Genomic DNA, 26,466 nt, shown 5'->3' on the forward strand with positions numbered 1-26,466 from the left:
TTGAGAGGATTTAGGGTTTAGGATTTATTCATTCAATCATTCAACAAATACCTATTGAATTACTAAAGTGACTCACTGGGAGTACGAAACAACTGTGAGCTATTGGAGGTCAGGGACCTTGTTTTGAAACCAAGTCTAAAACTATTCTGAGAGGGTAGCTCACAATCGAAAAGGCAATCAGACAGGAATGTAGTAAAAAAGGTGCAACATTGTATAATAAAGGCTATAACAGAAGTATATATAGAACACAACAGCAGCTCAAAGGAGATGTGATTAGTGCAGGAGAAAGGAAGCATTCACAAAGGAGGTGCCTTCAGTTTGAAGAAACCAAGGGTGGAGGAGGAAGCAAGTGCAAAAGTCTAAAGACAAGTGTTTTTTTTTTTTTTTTTTTTCAAGGAACTGAGTTCCCTGGCTATGTGAAGAACATGGGGTAACAGGTGAGCCAAGACGAGAGAAAAGCTTTTGGGTCAGGTCAATTTAACATGTTCATATAAAGGCACAGACGCTGGGAGAGGAATATTTTTATATGACAGGGAGGAGACTGGCCTAACCTGAAAAGAGTAGAGCCAAATGATTTTGCAGAGCCTTGAAAGCAAAACAGAATCGTTCAGACTTGGTTTCAAAACCTCCTAGAAGCCATTACAAGGTTGTGTATCGAGAAGTACCAAGATGAAAGGGAGCATTTAAGTAGAATTAGCTTGAAAGGAGGAGTTCGACTTGAAAAGAATGAAGAGTGTAGGCCACTTAGGAAGCTGAGGGAGATATCCCAGGCATCAGATGCTCTGGTCAGATTTGAATGGGGGTGGGAGCAAGATTTAGAAGAAAAGAAATCAAGCCAAACTTGGTGGCTGACTGGATAGGAAGGATGAGTAAAAAAATGTTACTCCACACGTTTGAAGCCGGGTGCCTGAGAGAATATTGGGGTCACTGCCAAGGACTAAGAAAATGGAAGAGGTGACAGACGAATGGTGGAGTTGATGATTTGAGTCTGAGGAGACCAAGGGATGATTTCCAATAGGCAGTTGGAAATGCACGACTGAAGGTCAAATGAGAGGGTAGTGGAACTGGAGACATTCCAAGGAATGCCCTGGACACTAGGAAATCTGGACACAATATCTCTGTAATTACAAAGGGACTATATATAAACAGATAACACTTGGAACTAACTTCTACTAGTGCCAAAAGATGGTTTCCCAACCTTCTTTTAGCAGTAACTCACTCCCAGTTTTCTCCCGGCAATGAATCTGTTATACGTTGTCCCAACACTCTCTTTTTCTCTCTCTCTCTCTTTCTCTCTCTCTCTCACACACACACACACACACACATTTTTTTAAGGATAAAATTAGAGCTTTTGAGATTGAAGAGCGTTGGAGTGGAAGAAGCCCGAAACTCCTAAGGCATCCCCATAGAACCCAGGAGCACAGATTTTGATGCAGAGAATACCTTAAAAATACATTAAAATAATGAGACATTTTGGCTTGCAGTGTAGGAACGTGGCAGTCAATAAGAAACGTATCCTTTTCACTATTTTTGCAGGAAAATGCCATAAGCATACCTGGCAACTGAGGTCTAATCTTGGATCTGGGCGCCCCTCTGTGTAATCAGTATGTTATCCATGCTCTTGAACTCTGGTTTAGCAAATTGAAAAATTGTTTTTGGTGTATTTGTTGATTTCCAAGTTAATTGGGCAGAAATTGCTTTGTTTTGTAGAGGTGAGATCCCACGTCACTGAAGGTAGTAGCCTTTTGAAAAAGCTTGTTAATCTTGGACATAGCTTCATGGGAGGAGTGGCCTTAGAAAATGAAACACATTCATGCATCACCCACAGATGAAAGCGTCTGTTGGAATTCACAGCAAATGGCTGTGATCCCGTTTTGTATCCTGACTTCAAATTCTTTTCCCAGGAATGTGCAGCTGGGTCACACTAAGTATGTTTGCTTGTGCACAACCTTCTGAAGCAGCACAAATTTACCCTTTATGGCATCAATGCCAGCTTTGGCTGCTCGGTTTTGTTTTTGCTGCTTCTGGACAATAGCCTACAAGTGACATGATCAGGAAATAAATTAGTTACAAAAACAGAGGATATTTTAAATGACACAGGGGAATTATAAAAATATTATAAACAATTGTATTTGATGTATACATATTACACATATCGTGTATAATATGTTGTACAAATATTTGAAATATTACTTTATTTATGGGCTTTTTCTTCTACCTTTTGGGAAAATCTAGATGCCTTCATTCATTTATCCAACCAATACTAAGTGCCTACTATGTGCCATGTATTGTTATAGGCACTAAGATTAAAACAGCAAAAACAAGAAAAATTCCCTGCCTTCATGGAGCTTAGGGTCTAGTAAGGAACACAGATAATAAACAAAAATTCCCAAAATTATTACATAATTGTAATTGTGATAAATGTGATAAAGGAGGGTGCATGTAGTGAAGGCACCAAACCTTATAGGTAGGCTGAAGAAGGTTGTATTAAAAAGCAGTATTTAAGCTGAGAAATAAAAGATTTCTAGGAGTTAGCCTGGCAAAGTGGGGCTTAGGAAAAAGTGTTTCAGAGTGAGGGAACAGAAGATTCGAAGCTCTTAAGGCTACAAGATCATCGTTGACTTTAAGGAATTGAAAGAACTGATGTCACCAGAACATTCAGTGAGAAGGAAATGGTTTGAGATTAAGTCCAAAGAGGCAGAGGAGGCTACGTTTTGAGAGCCTCCTAGAACCCACTACTCAAAGTGGTTCCTGAACCAGCTGGTCAGCAGTAGTTCTACCTTATACCTACTGAATCGGGGTCTCTAAAAATGAGGCCCAAACACCTGTGTTTTAACAAACTGCTGTCTGCTGCTGTGCGGAGAATTTTTGCAATTTCTTCGGAAACTACCTCAGAGGGAGGGATTCCCCACACTCTGTTCCTTGACCCAGAGGCTGCAATCTCCAGGTAACACTTTAGGACCTGTTTCTCAGTCCTTACTCCAACAGAACACTTCTCACACTCTCTCTGTTGGAGTCACCTCAGCCTCGTAGGCGGTTCTTTGAAGCAAGTTCTGTTTTGAGGTGGAACGCCAGGCTAGTTTCTGTGGTGTCCACTGTGTCCATGGGAAAACCCACATCTTCCTCCCATAAAGTTTGGAAATCTAGGCTGCTTCCATTGAAGCTCTTCCTGTTGTCCTTCTCTCTTGGGAAATACTAAATATCCTGTCACCTTAAAAGTTTCTGAGGCTGGGGGCACTTGGGTGGCTCAGTGGGTTAAGCCTCTGCCTTCAGCTCAGGTCATGATCTCAAGGTCCTAGGATCGAGCCCCACATCAGGCTTTCTGCTCAGCAGGGAGCCTGTTTCCCCCTCTCTTTCTGCCTGCCTACTTGTGATCTCTGTCAAATAAATAAATAAATAAAATCTTTAAAAAATAAATAAAGAAAATAAAAGTTTCTGAGGTAAGAATTGGGTATAAACCTCTGTACCCCCACAGACTCCAGAGGCTATAAATCAAGCTCTCCAAGGGCCTCTACATAAGTTCCTGCGATTGCCTACCAACTTTCTTTAATCAGACTCTTGACTTCACATACACTCCCAAAATGGACACGGATCATCAGACTGAATTGCCTGAATTGTTTTCTAAAGTATATTTTGACTAGATACTAAAGAATGTGTGTGTGTGTGTGTGTGTGTGTGTGTGTGTGCATGTGCACACGCATATTTATGTTCATGGGATAAGAATGATAGCACAAACATCTGTGTGCCCACATTACCATTATTTTTAAGACTGTTGTCTTCCTAATCCTCTCCCTTCCTCCCCTTTCAGAAGTAATCACTAGTTCAAATCTTGTGTTTTCTCTTTAAATTTTTCTTAACAATCTTTCTTCATAGTTTTACAACATATTTTTATGTCCCTAAACAATATTGGTATGGAAGCATTTACATATGAAATAATACAAAATCCTGGACTTACATTAAAATAATTCAAGGTGGGAAAAAGTGGAGAACATAAAAGAAATACATATGCCACTTGTTGATAATTTATTGAAGCTAAGGGATATGTGCATGGTGGCCCATTATATAAGTCTCTACTTTGTATATGCTTGACAGTTTCCATAATAAAAAGTTTAAAAAAATAATATTAGTAAAATTTACATATTTAAAATTTTTTTATATAAGTAGGATCGTGATGTTTATATTCTTCTGCTGCTTGAATTTTTTTCTCGAAAAACTATATCCATGATGTTGCATGTAACTCTAATTCACTCATTTTCATCGCTATATAGGATTTCACTGTAAGGCTAGAGGATTGTATTTGTTGATGTACATTTGGGTTGTTTCTAGGTTTTTTTCTTAAGATGAACAATGTTGTTATAAGCATTCTAATATATTCTTCTGGTACATGAATATGTCTAGGCATGGAATTGCTGATGGAGTTAGTACAACTTCAACTTTATAATAATATCAAATTTTTCCAAAGAAATTATTTCAACTTGCATTCCCATGAACATTTATGAGAGCTCTGGTTGTCCTACATCATTGCCAATATTGATATTACCAGACTTCTAAATTTTTGTCAGTCAGATAGGTATGAGGTGTTAGCTTGTTGTAATTTTAATTTTTCATTTCTGTAATTACTGATGAATCTGAGAATTTTAAAAACGGTGTTTATTGGCCATTCAGCATTCACTTATATGAAGGACCTCTTTACATCTTTCATTCATTTTTCTGTCATTTTGTTCTTTTCTTATTGAATTGTAAGACTTCTAAAAAATATGATTAAGGTACTAATCATATGACATATTGACATATAGATTATGAAAATATCCTTTCTTACTTTGACTTGCCTTCTTATTTTTTCTATGGTATCTCTAATAATTAGATATTTTTAACTTCGGTATAAATTTTTTTTTGTAGTTTTGGTTTCTATAGTGTGTGTCTAGCTTAAGAAATTTTTCCTTACCTCAACATAAAATATTCTTATATATTGTCTTCTAAAAGTTTTGTAATTTTGTCTTTCACATTTAATTTCTTAATCCATTTAAAGCTGATTTTTGTGTATGGTGTAAAGCAGAGGATCCATTTATATTATTTTTAGATTGGGTAATCAACTATTTCAGCTCCAGTTTATTGAAAGTGTATCCCCCCTCAATTGATCTATAATGCCAGCTCCATCATAAGTCAGAATTCCATAAATATGTGGATCTAGCTCTGAGCTTTCTATTCCTTTCCTGTGGTTTATTTATCTCATTGCAATAGAGTTTTCATAATCCTCATTTCCAGCTTTTTCATTTTAAGGAATTTTAGTGCTTCTTGGCCTTTTGCTCTACAATATAAATTTTAGAATCATCTTATCAAATTTCATAAGAATTTTTTAATTTATTAAGATTTTGTAGATTGCATTGAATCTGTAGACCAATTTAGGGGGAATTTGACATCTTTAAAATATTGAGGCTTCAGGGCACCTGGATGGCTCCGTCAGTTGTGCATCTGACTCTTGATTTTGGCTCAGGTCATGACCTCAGGGTTGTGAGATCAAACTCCGAGTTGGGTTCTGCACTCAGCAGGGTGTCACCCTGAGATTCTCTCTTTCCTTCCCATCCCCTGCCCCATCCCCTACTCATTTTCTCGCTCGTTCTCAAAAAATATATCTTTTTAAAAATAAAATATTGAGGTTTCATATTCAGGATCATAATATGTTTCTCCATTTATTTAGATTACCTAAATAGTAAGCTTAAATAATTTTTTTATCTCAGTCATACAAATATTTGGCTAGATTTATCCAGCAGTATCTCCTTTTCACTCTGTATAAATGATAGCTTTTTAAAAAAAATTGCATCCTATGATTGTTACATAGAGAAATGCAATCAACTTTTGTATATTTTTTCTTTTTCTTTTTTTAATTTAAATTCAATTAGCCAACATAGAGTACATCATTAGTTTCAGATACAGTGTTCAATAATTTATCAGTTGCATGTAACACCCTGTGCTCATCACATCACATACCCTCCTTAATGCCCATCATCCAGTTATCCCATCCCCCCACCCACCTGTATATTGGTTTTTCTAACCAACAATGTTGCTACATTCTAGAGATTTTCTATATATTTTTGTATGGGTGATCTTCCTTTCCAGTCCCGTATCTTATATTTCATTTTCTTGACTTATTAAACTAGTTAAACCCTCCAGTACAGTGTTAAAAAGAAATGGTGACAGTGGGTATTCTAGTCTTATTTATAATCTTAAAGGGAATGCTTTCCATTTTTCACCCTTACATAAGATTTCGTTGTCGGTTTCTTTTGTTTAGGAAAATTAAGATTTTTTTAAATCATGAGTGGATGTTGAATTTTATAAAACATTTTTTTGTATCTGTTGAGATCATTGTATGAATTTCCCCTTAAATTTTTTGATATGGTGAAGAATATTGATTTTATAATGTTTAGTCAAACTTGAATTCTTGGGATAAACAAAATCAATACCATCAAAGTGGTTCCAAATTGAATGAATAGAAGAATTTATTCTGAAAGAAAATTAACATAGTATAACAGAAGAAAAAAATTATACTTTAAAATATCAATATTGCAAAGATTCAAGTACATTGCATCAACAAAACTAAAAAATTTAATATGTTGATTTGTTCATTCACTCAATAAAAATTTATTCAGCACTCACTATGCATCAGGAACTATTCGAGGCACTTGAAATTCATTAGCAAATAAGGCTAAGTTTCCTGCCATACTCTTTTCTAGTTGAGGTGAAGGAAATAGATGACAAACCATAAATTTAATAAATAAGTAAATTATGTAGTAATTTAGTAATAAGTACTATGTGAAAAAGAAAACGTAAGAGTTCTAGAAGGAGACAACAGAAAGTTTCTAGTCAGCCCTACCCAAAGTAATGTACTCCTTTAAAAAATTATTTAGGGGGCGCCTGGGTGGCTCAGTGGGTTAAAGCCTCTGTCTTCAGCTCAGGTCATGATCCCAGGGTCCTGCGAGCAAGCCCCGCATCAGGCTCTCTGCTCGGCAGGGAACCTGCTTCCTTCTCTCTCGCTGCCTGTCTCTCTGCCTACTTGTGATCTCTGTCTGTCAAATAAATAAATAAAATCTTTTAAAATAAATAAATAAATAAATAAATAAAAATTGTTTCGGAATTGTTTTCATTTTCACTTTATTAATCTTCACTCTAGCTAGATCTTGATATCTTGATATTAACCAAGTGCTTATTTATGTTTCTCTTAAGTTACCAAGAAGTTTCCACCTCGAAGAACTCAGTAAATTTTTTTTTAATATTTATTTATTCCTTTGACAGAGATCACAAGAAGGCAGAGAGGCAGGCAGAGAGAGGAAGGGAAGCAGGCTCCCCGCCGAGCAGAGAGCCCGACATGAGGCTCGATCCCAGGACCCTGAGATCATGACCTGAGCTGAAGGCAGAGGCTTTAACCCACTGAGCCACCCAGGCGCCCCGAACTCAGTAAATTTTAACCCACTTTTTTTTTTAAGATTTTATTTATTTATTCCACAGAGAAAGAGATCACAAGTAGTCAGAGAGGCAGGCAGGGGGTGGGGGGGAGCAGGCTCCCTGCTGAGCAGAGAGCCCGATGCAGGGCTCCATCCCAGAACCCTAAGATCATGACCTGATCCAAAGGCAGAGGCTTTAACCCACTGAGCCACCCAGGCACCACAGAGCTCAGTAAATTTTAATAAAATTTCAAGCATAGACCTATGCCCTTCCTTGTACTCCCACAGCCCCATGATTGAAATACAGCCACTGGTCATGAACACTTGAGTTTGTTAACTCAGTAGCAAACAGGACATACAAAACACCAAATTCTGTTGCGAAAATCCAACATAACTTTGAGTTTTGTTAGAAAATGTCTACTATTATCTTATTGTCCCATAGAGTCCAGAGTCCAGTGCACTCTGCCTAGGGAAGAGTCCCTCTGCGGAAGGGAGAGAGCTGAGGACTCACGAAGTAAACTACTTTCATCTATTTTAGGCCCTCCACCCTCCACATAAGAGATCAGGCATTGTTAGACAAAGCTGGTTAAAGGCAATTCAAGGAAAGTTCTTTTTTAGCCACCAAACCTTCTTGAAGAATGAAAACAAAACAGGCTTGAGGCGCTAATAATCCTAATATGAATTCATTCATTTACCATCCATACAGCAAACATTTTTTGGAGCAGCTCTGATGTGCCATACACTGTGCCAGGAACCAGATAAACAGGTGATAAACAAAACAAACATGATTATCTCCAACCAGTAGTGTTTGCTGTTCTGTCAGAGAGAGAAATACTAAACAAATAAACCTCCAAACCACTGTATAATTATAAGTGATAGATAGGTTTGTAAAGGAAACAAACATGGAGTGGCAATAATAGGAGGTAGGATAGGGACATTGGAAGGGCTGGGACAGGGCTAAAGAAACGCTCTGAGTAATCATTCTTTTAATGAGCATTATTGCTGGTGAGTCAGAATAACACATTCAAATTACATTTAGAAGTCGTTAATGTGCTAAAGCAATGAGTCATAACATTTATCCGAGCCATAGTTATGATAAAATAGTAACCTAACAGCAGTAACCAAAAATCCAGTTAAATCTGAAAAATGTGTTTCTTCAAGTGTCTTCATTCCCAGGCTTGGTAGCCAGCCAAATAAGCAGATCTGGCAAGCTGTCCTGAGCGCACAAAAGCCGGGTCCTTCTTTTTCATTTGGACCTGCCTTATTTTCCCAGATCACTGACTCATTTCTGCTGAGCCATGAATCATGTCTGGCACCACTGTCATTCTGTGTCATGAGGCTTTGGCGTCCTAAAACACACACCTTGGGCAGGGCGTTTCTGTGAAAGCATTCCCTAACATGGATAATGTTTGAAGAGAGTGTGTTTTCCTCCTTATCTTCAAAAGTCTTCAGGGAAGCTGGATAAAGTTTAATACTTTTTGAGAAGGCAGCCTGACCGGTGTGTTATTTCTGAGTGGGTCACGGTGTTAAAAGTCAGAGTGACGGTTACTGATTTTTTCTTTGGGACTGGCTGAAGCTATCCTTGCCATCTGAGTAGCAGCACAAAAACGCTTCTGACAGAGAGTTTGGGCATTTGAATCATTTCACTTATCGCCTTCTGGCTGTCCAATTGCTCTAGATGTTTCCACTCCCATTTTGGTAAGGAAGAAAAACATTAAAGAAATGAGGTAACCTCATAATGTTTATGTAAGGGAATGTACTTGTTTATTTGTCTTGAAATAGTTATTTCTATTTGTTTATTAAATTAATACAGGTACAGGGCTTAAAAAGTCAAGTAACATTAAAGAACAGACCAATTTCAACTCTTTTTTGCAGTTTCCTATCTATTTACCTCTGTATTTCCAAATCATACTCCAGCAGTTCTCATAATTTTTGTTCTCAGGACACTTTTACAGTTTTAAAAGTTATTGAGGCCCAAAAGAGGTCTTGTCTATGTGAATTACATCTGTAATTATCATATTAGAGATGAAAACTGAGAAATGTTTTAAATAGGCATTTCTTATTCATTTTTAAATAACAATAATGAACATGCTAATATAAATAATTTCATGAAAAATAACTATATTTTCAAAAAAATTTAGTGAGAAGAGTAGTACTCCTTTACATTTCTTTTTTTAAAATATTTTATTTATTTATTTAACAGAGAGAGAGAGAGAGACAGAGACAGGGAGAGAGATCACAAGTAGGCAGAGAGGCAGGCAGAGAGAGGGGGAAGCAGGCTCCCTGCTGAGCAGAGAGCCAGATGTAGGGCTCGATCACAGGACCCTGAGATCATGGCCTGAACTGAAGGCAGAGGTTTTACCCACTGAGCCACCCAGGTGCCCCCTCTTTTACATTTCTTATAAATCTCTTTAATGTCTGGCTAAATAGAAGACTGCTAGATTCTCATGTCTCTGCATTCAGTTTATTATAATATGTTGTTTGTGTTGAAGCAAATTTTAAAATTCTGGCCTTATAGATATGTAGTTGGAAAGAGGAATATTTCAGTAGCCTTTTCAGGTAATATGGCTATTCCTGTTTGGTACTACATCAAAATTCAGCTAGCAGTGCTTTCTTAAAGGTTAGTTGCAATGTGAAATCTGAAACCCTATCAATAAATTTCCATACTCTGCTATACTAAAACCCTTTGTCCGTCTTGGACTTTATGAGACCAAGGACCTTCCGTCTTGGACTTTATTTTTTATTTATTTATTTTTTTAAGATTTTATTTATTAATTTGACAGAGAGAGAGAGAGAGAGAGATCACAAGTAGGCAGAGAGGTAGGAAGAGAAAGGGCAGGGAGCAGGCTCCCTGCTGAGCAGATAGCCCCACGTGGGGTTCAATCCCAGGACCCTGAGATCATGACCTGAGCCAGAGGCAGAGGCTTAACCCTCTGAGCCACCCAGGTGCCCCTGTCTTGGACTTTAAGTGGATAATATCATGCATTGGTAATTTGAAAAATGAGTAATACGGATTTTCCGAAAGTTAACACATTTTATTACTTAATAGTAAAAGAACACGTGTTAATATCATCATTTGATTTTATCAAAAAATCTTTTAAGTATTGGGAAGCCCTAAATTCACAGTGGGGGATACAAATTCTCCAAAATTTTAACTTTTCCTTGAAAGCTCCAATTTTTTATTGACAACAAAGGTATCAGCTATTTTTACTTGAAACAAAAGGCTTATTTCTTTCATTTGTAAAAAAACATCTTCCAGACTCCCAAGTCTGAATAACCATAATTTGTTAGTTCTTTCAAGTTCAAATATTGTTCTATGCATTTAATGCTTAGTTCAACTAAAAAAAAAAAAAACACACACACACACACAAGTGCTCTTTCATATCCTATAGAAATGCTTTGTGCTACTTCCCATTTGACCACCCAGAATATGAAAAAGATATAGGCTCAAGGTTGAGGTTTAATAAAAGTAATGATTTGTACTGCTTCACTGAGGACATTTTTAAATGAAACTGAAAATTTTTTTAACTGTGAGCGTGGAGGTGAGGAACACAACGACCACAAGCCAATTTTTGACAATGCCTTAATTTGTCCGGCTAAAGCAGCTGTAACAGTTTTACCTCCTGTGGCTTCTGCACCAGCAGGGTGAATGTCAACATGGTGAAAAGGCAAATATTTTAATATTATATAAAAATAGCTCTGTCTTCACAGAAAGTGAACTATACTTTGAGAACTACTGTAATATACTAGTACTTCTATTGCTTGGCATATTGATGTTAACTATTTTCTTTTTTTAAAAAATATTTTATTTATTTTTTTTTTACAGAGAGAGACACAGCGAGAGAGGGAACAGAAGCAGGGGGAGTGGGAGAGGGAGAGGCAGGCTTCCCGCTGAGCAGGGAGCCCGATGCGGGGCTTGATCCCAGGACCCTGGAATCATGACCTGAGCTGAAGGCAGACACCCAATGACTGAGCCACCCAGGCGCCCCTGTGTTAACTATTTTCTATTGACTTTCTGTTCCAGAAGATGGGAGTTCAGCACCTCTTTAATAAACCAGCACTTCTGTTCCTTCACTGCCTCGCTATAATAATATCACAAAGTTGTTTAAAGAATATTCTATGTGGGGCATCTCAGAGGCTCAGTTGGTTAAGTGACTGATTCTTGAGATCAGGTCATGATCTCATCAGACCCACTCACGTTCTCGCTCTCTCTATCTCTCTATCAAAAAAAAAATATTAATGTTTACTTTCTTCTTAGTATGTATGTATTATTCACTGACAATCCAGGTAGGGTAAAATGAATGTTTCCTTGCGTGTACAACTATTCGTTTGTTTGTTTTGACCTGGAGTTGATTATTATCTTTTTTTTTAAACTTTTTTTTATTAACATATAATGTATTATTTGTTTCAGGGGTACAAGTCTGTGAATCACCAGTCTTACACAATTCACAGCACTAACCATAGCACATAGCTTCCCCAAAGTCCATAACCCAGCCAACCTATCCCTCCCCTCCTACCATCCAGCAACCCTCAGTTTGTTTTGTGAGATTAAGAGTCTCTTATGGTTTGTCTCCTTCCCGATCCCATCTTGTTTCATTTTTTCCCTCCCTACCCCTCACAAACCCCTGCCCTTCCTCTCAAATTCCTCATAATCAGAGCAATGATTGTCTGATAATTGTCTATAATGATAATTGTCTTTCTCTGACTTATTTCGCTCGGCATAATACCCTCTAGTTCCATCCACACCATTGCAAATGGCAAGATTTCATTTCTTGATGGCTGCATAGTATTCCATTGTATGCATATACCACCTCTTCTTTATCAATTCATCTGTTGATGGACATCCAGATTCTTTACATGGTTTGACTATTGTGTGCATTGCTGCTATAAACATTGGGGTACACATGCCTCTTCAGATCACTGTATTTGTATCTTTAGGGCAGATACTCAGTAGCGCAATTGCTGGGTCTTAGGGTAGCTTTATTTTAAACTTTTTGAGGAACCTCCATACCATTTTCCAGAGTGGCTGCACCAGCTTGCATTCCCACCAACAGGGTAGGAGGGTTCCCCTTTCTCCCCATCCACACTAACATCTGTCCTTTCCTGACTTGTTATTTTTAACCATTCTGACTGGTGTTAGGTCTCTCTGTGGTTTTTATTTGTATTCTCTGATGCCCAGTGATGGTGAGCACTTTTTCATGTGTCTGTTGGCCATTTAGATGTCTTCTCTGCAGAAATGTCTGTTCATGTCTTCTGCCCATTTCTTGATTGGATTCTTTGTTCTTTGGGTGTTGAGTTTGGTAAGTTCTTTATAGATTTTGGATGCTAGCCCTTTATCTGATATGTCTTTGCAAATATCTTCTCCCATTCTGTCAGTTGTCTTTTGGTTTTGTTGACTTTTCCTTTGCTGTGCAAAAGCTTTTGATCTTGATGAAGTCCCAGTAGTTCATTTTTGCCCTTGCTTCCCTTGCCTTTGGCGATGTGTCTAGGAAGAAGTTGCTGCATCTGAGGTCGAAGAGTTTGCTGCCTGTGTTCTCCTCAAGGATTTTGATGGATTCCTGTCTCACACTGAGGTCCTTCATCCATTTTGAGTCTATTTTTGTGTGTGGTGTAAGGAAATGGTCCAGTTTCTACATGTAACTGTCCAATTTTCCCAAGACCATTTGTTGAAGAGACTGTCTTTTTTTCCATTGGACAGTCTTTCCTGCTTTGTTGAAGATTAGTTGACCGTAGAGTTTAGGGTCTTTTTCTGGACTCTCTATTCTGTTCCATCAATCTATGTGTCTGTTTTTGTGCCAGAAGCATACTGTCTTGATGATTACAGCTTTGTAATAGAGCTTGAAGTCTGAAATTGTGATGTCGCCAGCTTTGGTTTTCTTTTTCAACATTCCTCTGGCTATTCAGGGTCTTTTCTGGTCCCATATAAATTTTAAGATTATTTGTTCCATTTCTTTGGAAAAAATTGATGGTTTTTTTAGGGATTGCATTAAATGTGTAGATTGTTTTAGGTAGCATAGAAATTTTCACAATATTTGTTCCTCCAATCCATGAGCATGGAACATCTTGCTCGTTCCATGGTTTCTTGGTGTCTTCCTCAATTTATTCCATGAGGACTTTACAGTTTTCTGAGTACAGATTCTTTGCCTCTTGATTAGGTTTATTCCTAGGTATCTTATAGTTTTGGGTGCAATTGTAAATGGGATCAACTCCTTAATTTCTCTTTCTTTTGTCCTGCTGTTGGTGTATAGAAATGCAACTGATTCCTGTGCATTGATTTTATGTCCTGACACTTTACTGAATTCTGGTATGAGTTCTAGCAGTTTTGGAATGGAGTCTTTTGGGTTTTCCACATAAATTATCATATCATCTGCAAAGAGTGAGAGTTTGACTTCCTCTTTGCTGAGTCAGATGCCTTTTATTTCCTTTTGTTGTCTGATTGCTGAGGCTAGGACATCTACTACTATGTGGAATGGCAGTGGTGATAGTGGACAGCCCTGCTGTGTTTCTGACCTTAGAGGAAAAGACCTCAGTTTTTCCCTATTGAGAATGATATTTGCATGGGTTTTTCATAGATGATTTGATGATATTGAGGTATGAACCTCCATTCCTACACTGTGAAGAGTTTTGATCAAGAAAGGATGCTGTACTCTGTCAAAAGCTTTTTCAGCATCTATTGAGAGTCTCATATGGTTCTTGTTCTTTCATTTATTAATGTATTGTATCACATTGATTGATTTGCAGATGTTGAACCAACCTTGCAGCCCAGGAATAAATCCCATTTGGTTGTGGTGAATAATCCTTTTAATGTACTGTTGGATCCTATTGGCTAGCATTTTGATGAGAATTTTTGCATCCATGTTCATCAAGGATATTGGTCTATAATTCTCCTTTTTGATGGTGTCTTTCTCTGGTTTTGGGATCAAGGTAATGCTGGCCTCATAAAATGTGTTTGGAAGTTTTCCTTCCATTTCTATTTTTTGAAACAGTTTCAGGAGAATAGGTATTAATTCTTCTTTAAATGTTTGGTAGAATTACCTTGGGAAGCCGTCTGGCTCTGGTCTCTTGTTTGTTGGGAGATTTTTGATGACTACTTCAATCTCCTTACTGGTTATGGGTCTCTTTAGGTTCCCTATTTCTTCCTGGTTCAGTTTTGGTAGTTTATATGTCCCCAAGAATGCATCCATTTCTTCTAGATTGTCAAGTTTGCTTGTGTGTAGTTTCTCTTACGTTCTTATAATTGTTTGTATTTCTTTGGTATTGATTGTGATCTCTCCTCTTTCATTCATGATTTTATTTATTTGGGTCCTCTCTCTCTCTCTCTCTCTTTTTTGATAAGTCTGGCCAGGGCTTTATCAATCTTATTAATTTTTCAAAGAACCAGTTCCTAGTTTCACTGATCTATTCTACTGTTCTTTTGGTTTCTATTTCATTGATTTCTGCTCTGATCTTTATTATTTCTCTTCTCCTGCTGGGTTTAGGCTTTCTTTGCTCTTCTTTCTCCAGCTCCTTTAGGTGTAGGGTTAGGTTGTGTTTGAGACCTTTCTTGTTTCTTGAGAAAGGCTTGTATTGCTATATACTTTCCTCTCAGAATCACCTTTGTTGTGTCCCAAAGATTTTGAACAGTTGTGTTTTCACTTTCATTTGTTTCCATGAATTTTTTCAATTCTTCTTTAATTTCCTGGTTGACCCATTCATTCTTTAGTAAGATTCTCTTTAGCCTCCAGGTATTTCAGTTCTTTCCAACTTTTCTCTTGTGGTTAGAGTTCTAGTTTCAAAGCATTGTGGTCTGAAAATATGCAGGGAATGATCCCAAACTTTTGGTTCTAGTTGAAACCTGATTTGTGACCCAGGATGTGATCTATTCTGGAGAATGTTCCATGTGCACTAGAGAAGAATGTGTATTCTGTTGCTGTGGGATGGAATGTTCTAAATATATCGGTGATGTCCATCTGGTCCAGTGTGTCATTTAAAGCCTTTGTTTCCTTACTGATCTTTTGTTTAGATGATCTGTCCATTTCAGTGAGGGGGGGTGTTAAAGTCCCCTACTATTATTGCATTATTGTTCTCGTGTTTCTTTGATTTTGTTATTAATTGGTTTCTATAATTGGCTGCTCCCATGTTAGGGGCATAGATATTTAAAATGTTAGATCTTCTTGTTGAACTGACCTTTAAGTATGATATAGTGTCCTTCCTCATCTCTTATTATAGTCTTTGGCTTAAAATCTAATTTTTCTGGTATAAGGATTGCCACCCCAGCTTTCTTTTGATGTCCATTAGCATGGTAAATGGTTTTCCACCCCCTGACTTTAAATCTGGAGGTGTCTTTGGGTCTATTTTTTTTTTAAGATTTTATTTATTTATTTGACAGAGAGAGAGATCACAAGCTGGCAGAGAGGCAGTCAGAGAGAGAGGGGGAAGCAGACTCCCTGCTGAGCAGAGAGCCTGATGTGGGACTCAATCCCAGGACCCTGAGACCGTGACCTGAGCCGAAGACAGAGGCTTTAACCCACCGAGCCACCCAGGTGCCCTGGAGGTGTCTTTGGGTCTAAAATTAGTTTCTTGCAAACAGCATGTCAATGGTTCTTGATTTTTAACCGTTCTGATACACTGTGTCTTTTGATTGGGGCATTTAGCCCATTTACATTCCTGAAAGACAGGAATTTAGTGCCATTGTATTGTCTGTAAGGTGGTTGTCACTGTATACTGTCTCTGTTCCTTTCTGGTCTGTTACTTTTAGGCTCTCTCTTTGCTTAGAGGACCCCTTTCAATATTTCCTGTAGGGCTCGTTTGGTGTTTGCAAATTCTTTTAGTTTTTGTTTGTCCTGAAACTTTTTATCTCCCCTTCTATTTTCAGTGACAGCCTAGCTGGATATAGTATTCTAGGCTGCATTTTCCTCGTTTAGTCTCTGAATATATCATGTCAGTCCTTTCTGGCCTGCCAGGTCTCTGTGGATAAGTCTGCTGCCAATCTAATATTTCTACCATTTTATGTTACAGACCTCTTGTCCCAAGCTGCTTTCAGGATTTTCTCTTTGTCACTAAGACTTGTCAGTTTTATTATTAGAGGAAAGGGTATGGACCTATTTTTATTGGTTTTGAGGGGGACTCTCTGTGTCTCCTGGATTTTGATGCTTATTCCCTTCACCAAATTAGGGAAATTCTCTGCTATAATTCATTCCAGTGCACCTTCGGTCCCTCTCTCTCTTTCTTTTTCTTCTGGGATCCCAATTATTCTAATATTGTTTCATCTTATGGTATCACTTATCTCTCAAATTCTCCCCTCATGGTCCAGTAGTTGTTTATCTCTCTTTTTCTCAGTTTCTTTATTCTCCATCATTTGGTCTTCTATATCACAAATTCTCTCTTCTTCCTCATTTATCCTGGCAGTTAGAGCTTCCATTTTTTATAGCATCTCATTAATAGATTTTTAAATTTCAACTTGGTTAGATTTTGGTTCTTTTATTACTCCAGAAAGGATTCTCTAGTATCTTCCATGCTTTTTTCAAGGCCAGCTAGCACCTTGATAATTGTCATTCTGAACTCTAGTTCTGACATCTTATTAATGTCTGTATTGATTAGGTCCCTAGCCATCAGTACTGCCTCTTGCTCTTTTTTTTGTGGTGAGTTTTTCCACCTTGTAATTTTATCCAGATAAGAATAGATGAATGAGAGAACAAAATACTAAGAGGGTAGCAACAACCCAAGAAAAATATACACTAACCAAATCGGAAGAGACCTGAAACCGGGGCAGAAGAAAGGAGGAAAAAAAGAAAAAAATATATATAGATATAGATATCTGGTGAATAGAACAGAGCCACACACTTGATTTTGGATGTATTTTGGTCTGTTAGAAGAAACTACCTCCCAAAATTAAAAAAAAAAGAAATATAGATATATAGATATAGATATAGATATAGATATAGAAATAAAGGTAAACATGATGAAGGAATGGAATATGACTGTAAAGATGAAAATTTAAAAATATTCTAAAAAAGGAATTGATAAGATAGGAAGTTGGTTGAAGAAAGAAAAAAAAAAAAAAGGAGGAAAGAATGTGATCAGGCTAGAGACTAGAACAAAGCCCTGCACTAGATTTAGGGTATATTTTGATCTATTAGAATAAACTGTATCCCAAAATTTTAAAGAGAGAAAAACCTTTATGTATACAAAAAATAAGGTCAAATAAGGAATAGAATATGACTATAACAATGAAAATTTAAAAAGATGTTTAAAAAGATATTGATAAGATAAAATAGTTAAAAAACATTAAGGTGGGGCGCCTGGGTGGCTCAGTGGGTTGAGCCGCTGCCTTCGGCTCAGGTCATGATCCCAGGTCCTGGGTTCGAGCCCCGCGTCGGGCTTTCTGCTCAGCGGGGAGCCTGCTTCCTCCTCTCTCTCTGCCTGCCTCTCTGCCTACTTGTGATTTCTCTCTGTCAAATAAATAAATAAAATCTTTAAAAAAAAAACATTAAGGTAAGAAAGTGGAAAAAAATTTTTAAATAGAATAAGAAAAAATAAAATTTAAAAAACTTAACTTTGAAAGACTAAAGAGTCATGGGAGGGGGAAGCCATTAATTTTATGTGTTGCTTTCCAATATCAGTGAACTTGATATTGGCTGGATGTTCTTGCTAATCTTCTGGGGAATGGGCATGTTGCTATGATTCTCAAATGTCTTTGCCCAAGGAGGATTTGCACTGCCCTTGCTGGGGGCCAGGCTAAGTAATCTGCTCAGTTTTGCTCTTGATAGCTTTTGTTCCCTGAATGCTTTCCATACAGCTTTGGAGGATGGGAATGAAAATGGCTCCAGCCCTGTAGGAGCCGAGAGCTCAGGGCCCCACTCCTCAGTGCGCCCTCAGGGAAAAGCCGTCAATCATTCCTGTCTCCCTTGTCTCCAGCTGTGCTCTGTGCTCACCAGGCCTGTGACTAAGCATTTCTATCTCCGGTGCACAGCCCCTTTTGTAGTCCCCAAACCCAAGAGATTCCTGCAGTGCAGTTCCGTACCAGTCTTCCCAGAGGAGGAAGGAGAGGATCTCCCCGGATCTGCCACTTGTGGGGTCCTTGCAAAGAGCAGGGGTCCGACTGTGTCTTGGATCATGGTTTAAGGTAACCCCGAGCTGAGAGCCCATTTCTCAGCTTCATCTCTGAGGCCGGCTTCCACTCTCTGACACCTGGCAGCTCTACCATCCTCAGACACCCCTGGACTTTTTGTAACCTCGTGGGTCCTGAGACCACACCACAAGGGCTCCACCATCCCCACCCCTCCACACCCCCACCCCCCACTTAGCCTCTGGAGTGACGTCCCTCAGTGGAGCAGACTTCTAAAAGTTCTGATTTTGTGCTCCACTGCCCCTCTCCCCGCAGTCTTTCTTCCCATGTATCGCCTCAGATTCACTTCTCCACATATCCTACCTTCCAGAAAGTGGTCGATTTTCTGTTCCAAGAATTGCTGCTCTTCTTCTCTTTGATCTCCTTTTGAGTTTGTAGATGTTCAGAATGGTTTGATAACTATCTAGCTGAACTCCTGGGACCTGATGATATTTAGATCTCCTATTCCTCTACCATCTTGCGCACACGCTCTCTCTCTCTCTCTCTCTCTCTCTCCCTCTCTCTCTCTTTATATGCTTAGTTATGTGGTTCTATCATAAATTTGTCTCAATTCTCCAATACATTTGTAAAGTGTTTCCTAAATATTCGGTTTCATTCAGGTGAGCCATCAGGCCCATTTGTTTCTCTCTAGAGAATCTCTCCAGAACCCTCTTCCTCTTGTTCTAATATGGAGCAGCTGCTTATACAGCCAGCAACTCAGTCTTCATCCCAGGGCATCCCCTAACTTTCAGAAGAAAGGATGCCCCCTACTGTGGGGATCTCTATGTGCATTTCCCAAACTTGAAATCAGGTACCCTATTTTAAGTTCTCTTCCCTGTTATTAGCGTGTTTCTACATCCAAACTTGTGTCTCCAAATTCTGAAACTTATAGGGTTGTACAGCACAAATTGGCTTCTTTCACTGACATCCACAGACACTTGATTTTCAGATTTCTTGACTCTCCTGGCTCCTCAATCTACTTTCCACCTTGTAAAAGTTTTCAAGATCTCAGTACTGCTCTCATCTCCCTTCTCAATCTTTTGGTTCTTGTACTTTTATACCTTTTAAAAATATCTTTATTCTCATTTTAGGGGCATTTCAGGAGGGGAGTAAAGGTAAACACACGTGCTTAATACATCATGTTTGACTGGATGTTCACTGTATTTAGAACCACATATGCTCTGAAGGTTTGTTCATATAAGCTCCTCAGGGACTTTTTCTTTTTAATGTTTTATTTATTTATCTGAGAGAGGGAGAGAGAGCGTGAGCAGGGGAGGGGCAAAGGGAGAGAGACAAGCAGATGTCCCACTGAGCGGGAAGCCCAATGCATGGCTTGATCCCAAGTCCTTGAGATCATAGCCTGAGCTGAAGGCAGACACTTAGCCAACTGAGCCACCAAGGTGCCCTGTAAACTCCTTGGGGTCTTATTGAGATTTATGCCTTGGAGATTTACAAACCCAGTTCAGTAGCTACATATAGCACTGTCACAACAGATCAAAAACTGGCATAGAATTTGGTGAATTTAATACCAAAATTCTTACAAAATATTAACTATCAATTCTTTCTATCATTTGGTCTTTCAACACATGCAACACATATTTCCTGAGTGTCTGCCATGTGTCAGGGCACTGTGGTAGTTGTTGGGATTACACTGATAAATAAAACTAATAATGTCCTGTCATGGACACTTTACAATTCAGTGGTGGGGGCCCTCACAAGAGCAAAGTGAACTGATTTCAGATAACAGGTTCTGTGAAGATCCCTGCCTCTGCCAAGACATGCCATTCCCTCTGTGTGTCTCTGTCTTCACATAGGGTTTTCCTCTTCTTAAAGAACCCCATTCATACTGGATTAGGACCCATCCTAGTAATTTCACTGTAACTTGATTGTGTCTGCAAAGACCCTTCTTCCAAGTAAGGTCATACTCCCAAGTACTTGCATTTAGGACTTCAACATATCCTTTGGAAAAAGAAAATTCAATCCCTAACAGCCCACATATTTTAGAAAAACACTCCAAGTTCACTATCCTGTACCTTTCTCTTAAAATTTTAACTATATATCTTGGGGTTCTTTCCATATTGATGCATAGTGATCTTTCTCAATCTCTTTCCACAGTTGCAAAGTGTTCCACTATGTGGCTGTACCATAGTTTATTTCATAGGACCCCTGGTGTTGGACACTCAAGTTCTTTCTAATATTTCACTGTTTAAATGAATAGCATGTACATTTGTCATTTTGTATGCATGCAAGTGGATCTGTGTGAGAGATTCCCGCAAGTGGGATTGTTGGGTCCAAAGATAAACTTGCCTGTAATTTCAGCAGATATTGTCATATTCCTTTCATAGGGGTTGCACCATTTTGCATTCCTACTAACTGTAGATGACACTCATCAAACTTTTAGAGTTTTGTTAGCATGTAACATGAGAAATTGCATTTCTGTGCAGTTTTGATGTCTTTTTCTCTTATTATGCACCTCCACATTTTAAACATTATTTTTTAAAAGATTTATTTGTTTATTAGAGAGAGATGGAGAGAAACAACACATGTGCATGAGCAACAGGGAGGTGCAGAAGGAGATGGAAGGGAAGAAAATCTCCAGCAGGCTCCTGGCTGATCACGGAGCCCATTGCAAGTTTCTATCTCACAACCCTGAGATCATGACCTAAGCCGAAATAAAGAGGTGGATGCTTGACTGGCTGAGCCACCCAGGCACCCCTAAACATTATTATATGTATTATTTTATGTAAATTTTTGGCCAAAAAACTATAATAAAAATTTCTAACTTCAAGTGTGTGGAATCAAAATAAAATACCATAACCTATGGAAACATACTTAGGTTATTTGCCAAAGTTGGGCCACTACTGAAGAATATGACCCATCTTCCTTACTCTGACGACTCAAGTAATCCAACAAAATAATTTTCATTTAGTAGGTCAGATGCAATTTCATAGTAGGGAATGATTGCACTCAACCTCATGAACTTTTAATATCCCTTAGATTGTCTCCAGATAACCAAAGGAGCACTTACTTAATGCATAGGATAGAAATCTGTACATCTTTTTAGGAGAAGCCAAGTTCCACTGCAAAGATCTAGTTCCTTGTGGTTGTCTGGATTTACTTTCTCATCCATATGCTTTTTTTTTTTTTTTAAAGATTTTATTTATTTATTTAACAGACAGAGATCATAAGTAGGCAGAAAGGGAGGCAGAGAGAGAAGGGGAAGCAGGCTCCCTGCCAAGCAGAGAGCCTGATGCGGGGCTTGATCCCAGGACCCTGGGATCATGACCTGAGCTGAAGGTAGAGGCTTAACCCACTGAGCCACCCAGGCGTCCCTCATCCATATGCTTTTAGTTGTATCATTCTTTTTTTTTTTTAAGATTTTATTTATTTATTTATTTTAGAGAAGGAGAGTACAAGAAGAGGGGGAGAAACAGAGCAAGAGGGACAAACAGACTTCCTGTTGAGCATAGAACCTGACTCAGGGCTTGATCTCACAAACTTGAGGTCATGACCTGAGCCAAACCAAGAGTCGGGCACTTGGGGCGCCTGGGTGGCTCAGAGGGTTAAAGCCTCTGCCTTCGGCTTGGGTCATGATCCCAGGGTGCTGGGATCGAGCCCTGCATCGGGCTCTCTCCTTGGTGGAGAGCCTGCTTCCTCCTCTCTCTCTCTCTCTGTCTGCCTCTCTGCCTACTTGTGATCTCTCTCTGTCAAATGAATAGATAAAATCTTTGAAAAAAAAAAAAAAAAAAGAGTCGGGCACTTAACCAACTGAGCCTCCCAGGCACCCCACTCAGTTGTATCATTCTTGATAGGAGCCATTTCTCAAATTTCTTGAATAAAGTGTCAATGTAGTTTGAATACTGCCAACTCTTCTTATTGTTACAATCAAATTAATACCATTTAATGTTCTGATTCTAAGTTGTCACAGTTTTCCTCTTAGGGAACATCTGGAGCATTTACGTTATTAATTTTCACACTTTGGTCATGTGTAATATTCCCTTCTTTGCAGGTGGTACTGTGAAGGAAAGGAGCTTGAAAATTCCCCAGACATTCATATTGTCCAGGCAGGAAATCTGCACTCATTGACCATTGCTGAAGCCTTTGAAGAAGACACAGGGCGCTATTCCTGCTTTGCTTCTAACATCTATGGGACAGATTCAACCTCTGCTGAGATTTATATAGAAGGTAAAACAAAATACTCTTACATCATGGCCCTTATTAGTAAGACATATTTATAATAAATATTTATCAAAGGACTACTATACCACGCATTCTTCTAGGTAGTGGGGACAATAGCAGTGAGCCAAACAGAAAAAAGATCATGGACAGGTGGAATTTGCACTGTAATGAGAGAGAAAAAAATAAATGAAATAAATAAATTAAATATATAATATGATAGGTATACAAAATGGTTCTGATCACCAATTCCAACCTCTGTGTGGTATGTGAGGTTGGGTGTCCTACAATTTAACTCAGTTCTAATATCACTTACCTGGATATAGTGTTAGATCCAACAGGCTAAAGGCTTAGTTCTACAAGATGGCTTCTACCTCACTTCAGATGCCAATCACAAGTATTAGGCCCCCAGATAACCCACAATTTCTGTCTCACTTGTTACAAATTGGAGGTTTCCACAACCCCCTCCTTGGGTTCAATTAATTTGCTAGAGTGGCTCACAGAACTCAGGGAAAAGGATATGATAAAGAATATAGATGAACAGCCAAATGAAGAGATACATAGAGTGAAGTCTTAGGTGGTCTGGGTGCACGAGCTTCTGTACCTGTAGAGTTGGGTTGTGTCACTCTCCCAATGTGAATGCAGTGGTGCATTTGCCAACCTGGAAGCTTTCCATGCTACTGGGATTTTACGGAGGCTTCCTCATGTAGGCATGATCAATTATTGTCTCCATTTCCTGCCCTTCTCCCCTCTTAGGAGGCTGGTGGGGGGGGGGGTGCTGAAAATTCCAAGCTTCTAATCATGGCTTGGTCTTTCTGGTGACCAGACCCCATTTAGGAGCCAACCAGAGTCACTTCATTAGAACAAAAGATGCTCCTGTGCTCTTATCACTTAGAAATTTGTAAGAGTTTTAGTTCTGTGGGGTTCAAAGACAAATGTTAGAACAAGATATGCTCATGACTTAGGAAATTATAAGAGTTTTAGCAGCTCTGTGCTGGGAACTGGGGGCAGAGACCAATAGATATATTTTCTGTATCTCACAGTGTATGTAACACTACATATAGAAGAAATAGAAAGCAATAAAAAGGGATAGGAAATACACATATGTGTGCATATTTGCTTGAGTGTGCACGTGCGTGAGTGTGTGGGTGGGGGAATGGGGGCTGTCGTTCTATAGATAGTGTAGTCAGGGAGGACCTCACTATCCAGGTGACATGAGTGAAGACCTGGAGGAAGGGAGGGAGTAAGCCACAATAATATTCAAGGGAAAACTACTCCAAATGGAAAATCAGTAGTACACTGACCCTGAGGTGGGAGTGACCCTGTGTTTAGGTATAAAGATGAACCAATGTGGCCTGGATGGAGGAAACAAGGAAAAAAGTAACAGATGAAGTCAGAAGTTCAAGATGGGGTAGAGGGAGGAAGAGGCAAGTAAACAGATCATGCTGGTCTTTGTAGGTCATTGTAAGGACTCTGGCTTTTACTCTAAGGGAGATGGGAAGCTGTAGAGGATTCTGAGCAGAAATGTGACATAATCTGACAGCTTTTAATGAGGTCACCCTGGCTTCTGATTGAGAATATACCTCAGGGAGTCGAGGGTAGAAGCAGGGAGACCATTTGGGAGCATTGGACAGGCATTTACATCAGCACCAAACTTATATGACTAACTTCAGGGAAGAAATCATTTCATGTTCCTTACATATTTACCAAATTTTTTTTCCATTTTATCTCATCTCTGAGTTTTTTCAGAGAATAGACAATAGAAAAGAATAAAGAACTATTCTTTAGCACTTTTATCATCTATAATACCTTATTATGCCTTGGTTTTAGCACTTAAATATTGTATTATTTTGGTATAAATGCTCATTCACCAACTAGATTATAAAGCTGGAACTGTCTCATTCCTTTTTATATCTTTAATACCTTATGTAATACCAAATATATAGTGAATATTTGAAAAACATTTATTGAATAGATGCATGAATAATGATAATAATGAGTAATGCATGATAGATATGTGTTGTATTTTTTTTTTTTAAAGATTTTATTTATTTATTTGACAGAGAGAGATCACAAGTAGGTAGAGAGGCAGGCAGAGAGAGAAAGAGGGAAGCAGGCTCCCTGCTGATCAGAGAGCCCGATGTGGGACTCGATCCCAGGACCCTGAGATCATGACCTGATTCGAAGGCAGCAGCTTAACCCACTGAGCCACCCAGGTGCCCCGTGTTGTATGTTTTTATCTGCAAATTTTTTTAAGTATAATAAATACCTCCAGATTTAGCTCAGTTATATGTTCCTGGAATTCACTGTCTTGAGAAGTAAATCCGAGATCAAAGCTTTGCTAGCCGTGCTGAGATTGGATTTTTTAAATTTGTGGCAACAGGGCTTCAAACACCCCCACTCCCAAGATGAAGTATGACTTGTTAATATTAGGGTTGGGCGGAAGAGCATCCACCTACACCTACAATATTCAGAATCCAATGTAATCCCTCCTTTTATTTAATCTGTGTAGGCCAAAAGCAAGAGGATTTATGGACAGCATAAAAGGTCTGCAAAAATGGCTCTGTTAGAGGCATAAGCAGGTGTTTTATATATAAGTACATTTGACATTTAGACCGGTTAATTTGAACTCTGTCACTAACTGGCCATGTGACCTTGAACAAGTCCTTCAACTACATAGGATCTGTATCTCATCTGTCAAATTGGGTGTTAGTGTAGGAAATCAACTGAGTTCATATCTAGGTCTGAAGTGCCTAGGAACTTGTTTAAGAAATTATCGTCTTTAAGATTTCATGTCTTGTTTTTACTTTTCCAGGGGTTTCTTCTTCTGACTCAGAAGGGGACCGTAACAAGGAAGAGATGAATCGGTAATTCTAATTTTCTATCTTATGGCTTTAGCATCCTCAGATCCTGAGAAAGTTGCTATTTGGTTTAGTAGAACTTGAAAAGGGTGGCTCCAGGGTCTGGCCTCAAAAAGTAAATATTGAGTGGATTTAGAGAACTCTACTTCTTTTGCTTTAAGTCTTTCCTAGAAGAAGAATTTTAATATTGCCAATATGTTAAAAATGAGGCATCACCTGTCATCATACTTATATCATCATGCTATATCATACTTATATCTACAGAGTAAAAAGCAAATAGTCCAGTGATTCAAAAAAAATTCATGTTTTGTGACTAGATATTAGCATTCATAAAGACACAAAACCTGGTTACCTTAAATTATATATGTGAGTGATGTAAGTAAGTCATAACCTTTTTGTTAAACAATTATACTTAGTACTGAACAAAGTTATATCTATCCATTCTTTACTTTCCCAACCATCAGTTAAGCACCTACTCTACACCAGGCACTTCATTAGACACAATGTGTAGTAAGAAAAATCAGATGCTTCCTACTTTTGAGAGGTTCACAGTCTACTAGAGGGAAATACATAGCAAATATAGCAAGAGATGTATACCAAGCATATAGAAAGCAAGAGTAATAACGTGTAATGATATAACCATGGGCAGGGTGTACTGGACTTGGCACAAAGGTCTCTTTATTGGTTGGGAAGGGTCCGGAAAGGCTTCACAGAGTTGGTGACCTTGAGCTGAGTCTTAAAAGAGCAGTAGGTGGACACCCCCAAACAAGGAAGGAAAGAGCATTTTCAGGCAGAGGAAACTGTAGACAGAAGGCATGGGACCTGAAACGGATGCAAATTCCATTCTCTGAGATTACCTGAAACAAACAACATTTGGAAGACTGGTTAGAGTTGTTGACTTGTG

At 38.6% G+C, this 26,466-nt stretch overlaps 1 protein-coding gene across 1 annotated transcript in view; it reads left to right on the forward strand.

Annotated features, from left to right (window-relative positions):
* LOC111145080 (myopalladin) overlaps positions 1-26,466 on the forward strand; it is a 97,511-nt gene that overhangs the window by 14,714 nt on the left and 56,331 nt on the right. Inside the window, exons 3-4 of the mRNA XM_022499705.1 lie at positions 22,535-22,710; positions 25,517-25,568. Coding sequence (XP_022355413.1) covers positions 22,535-22,710; positions 25,517-25,568 — 228 coding nt within the window. The remainder of the gene's footprint in view (positions 1-22,534; positions 22,711-25,516; positions 25,569-26,466) is intronic.

This window comes from Enhydra lutris, unplaced genomic scaffold (genome assembly GCF_002288905.1).
Source record: "Enhydra lutris kenyoni isolate GAN:26980312 unplaced genomic scaffold, ASM228890v2 scaffoldscaffold12, whole genome shotgun sequence".
Classification (NCBI taxonomy): domain Eukaryota; kingdom Metazoa; phylum Chordata; class Mammalia; order Carnivora; family Mustelidae; genus Enhydra; species Enhydra lutris.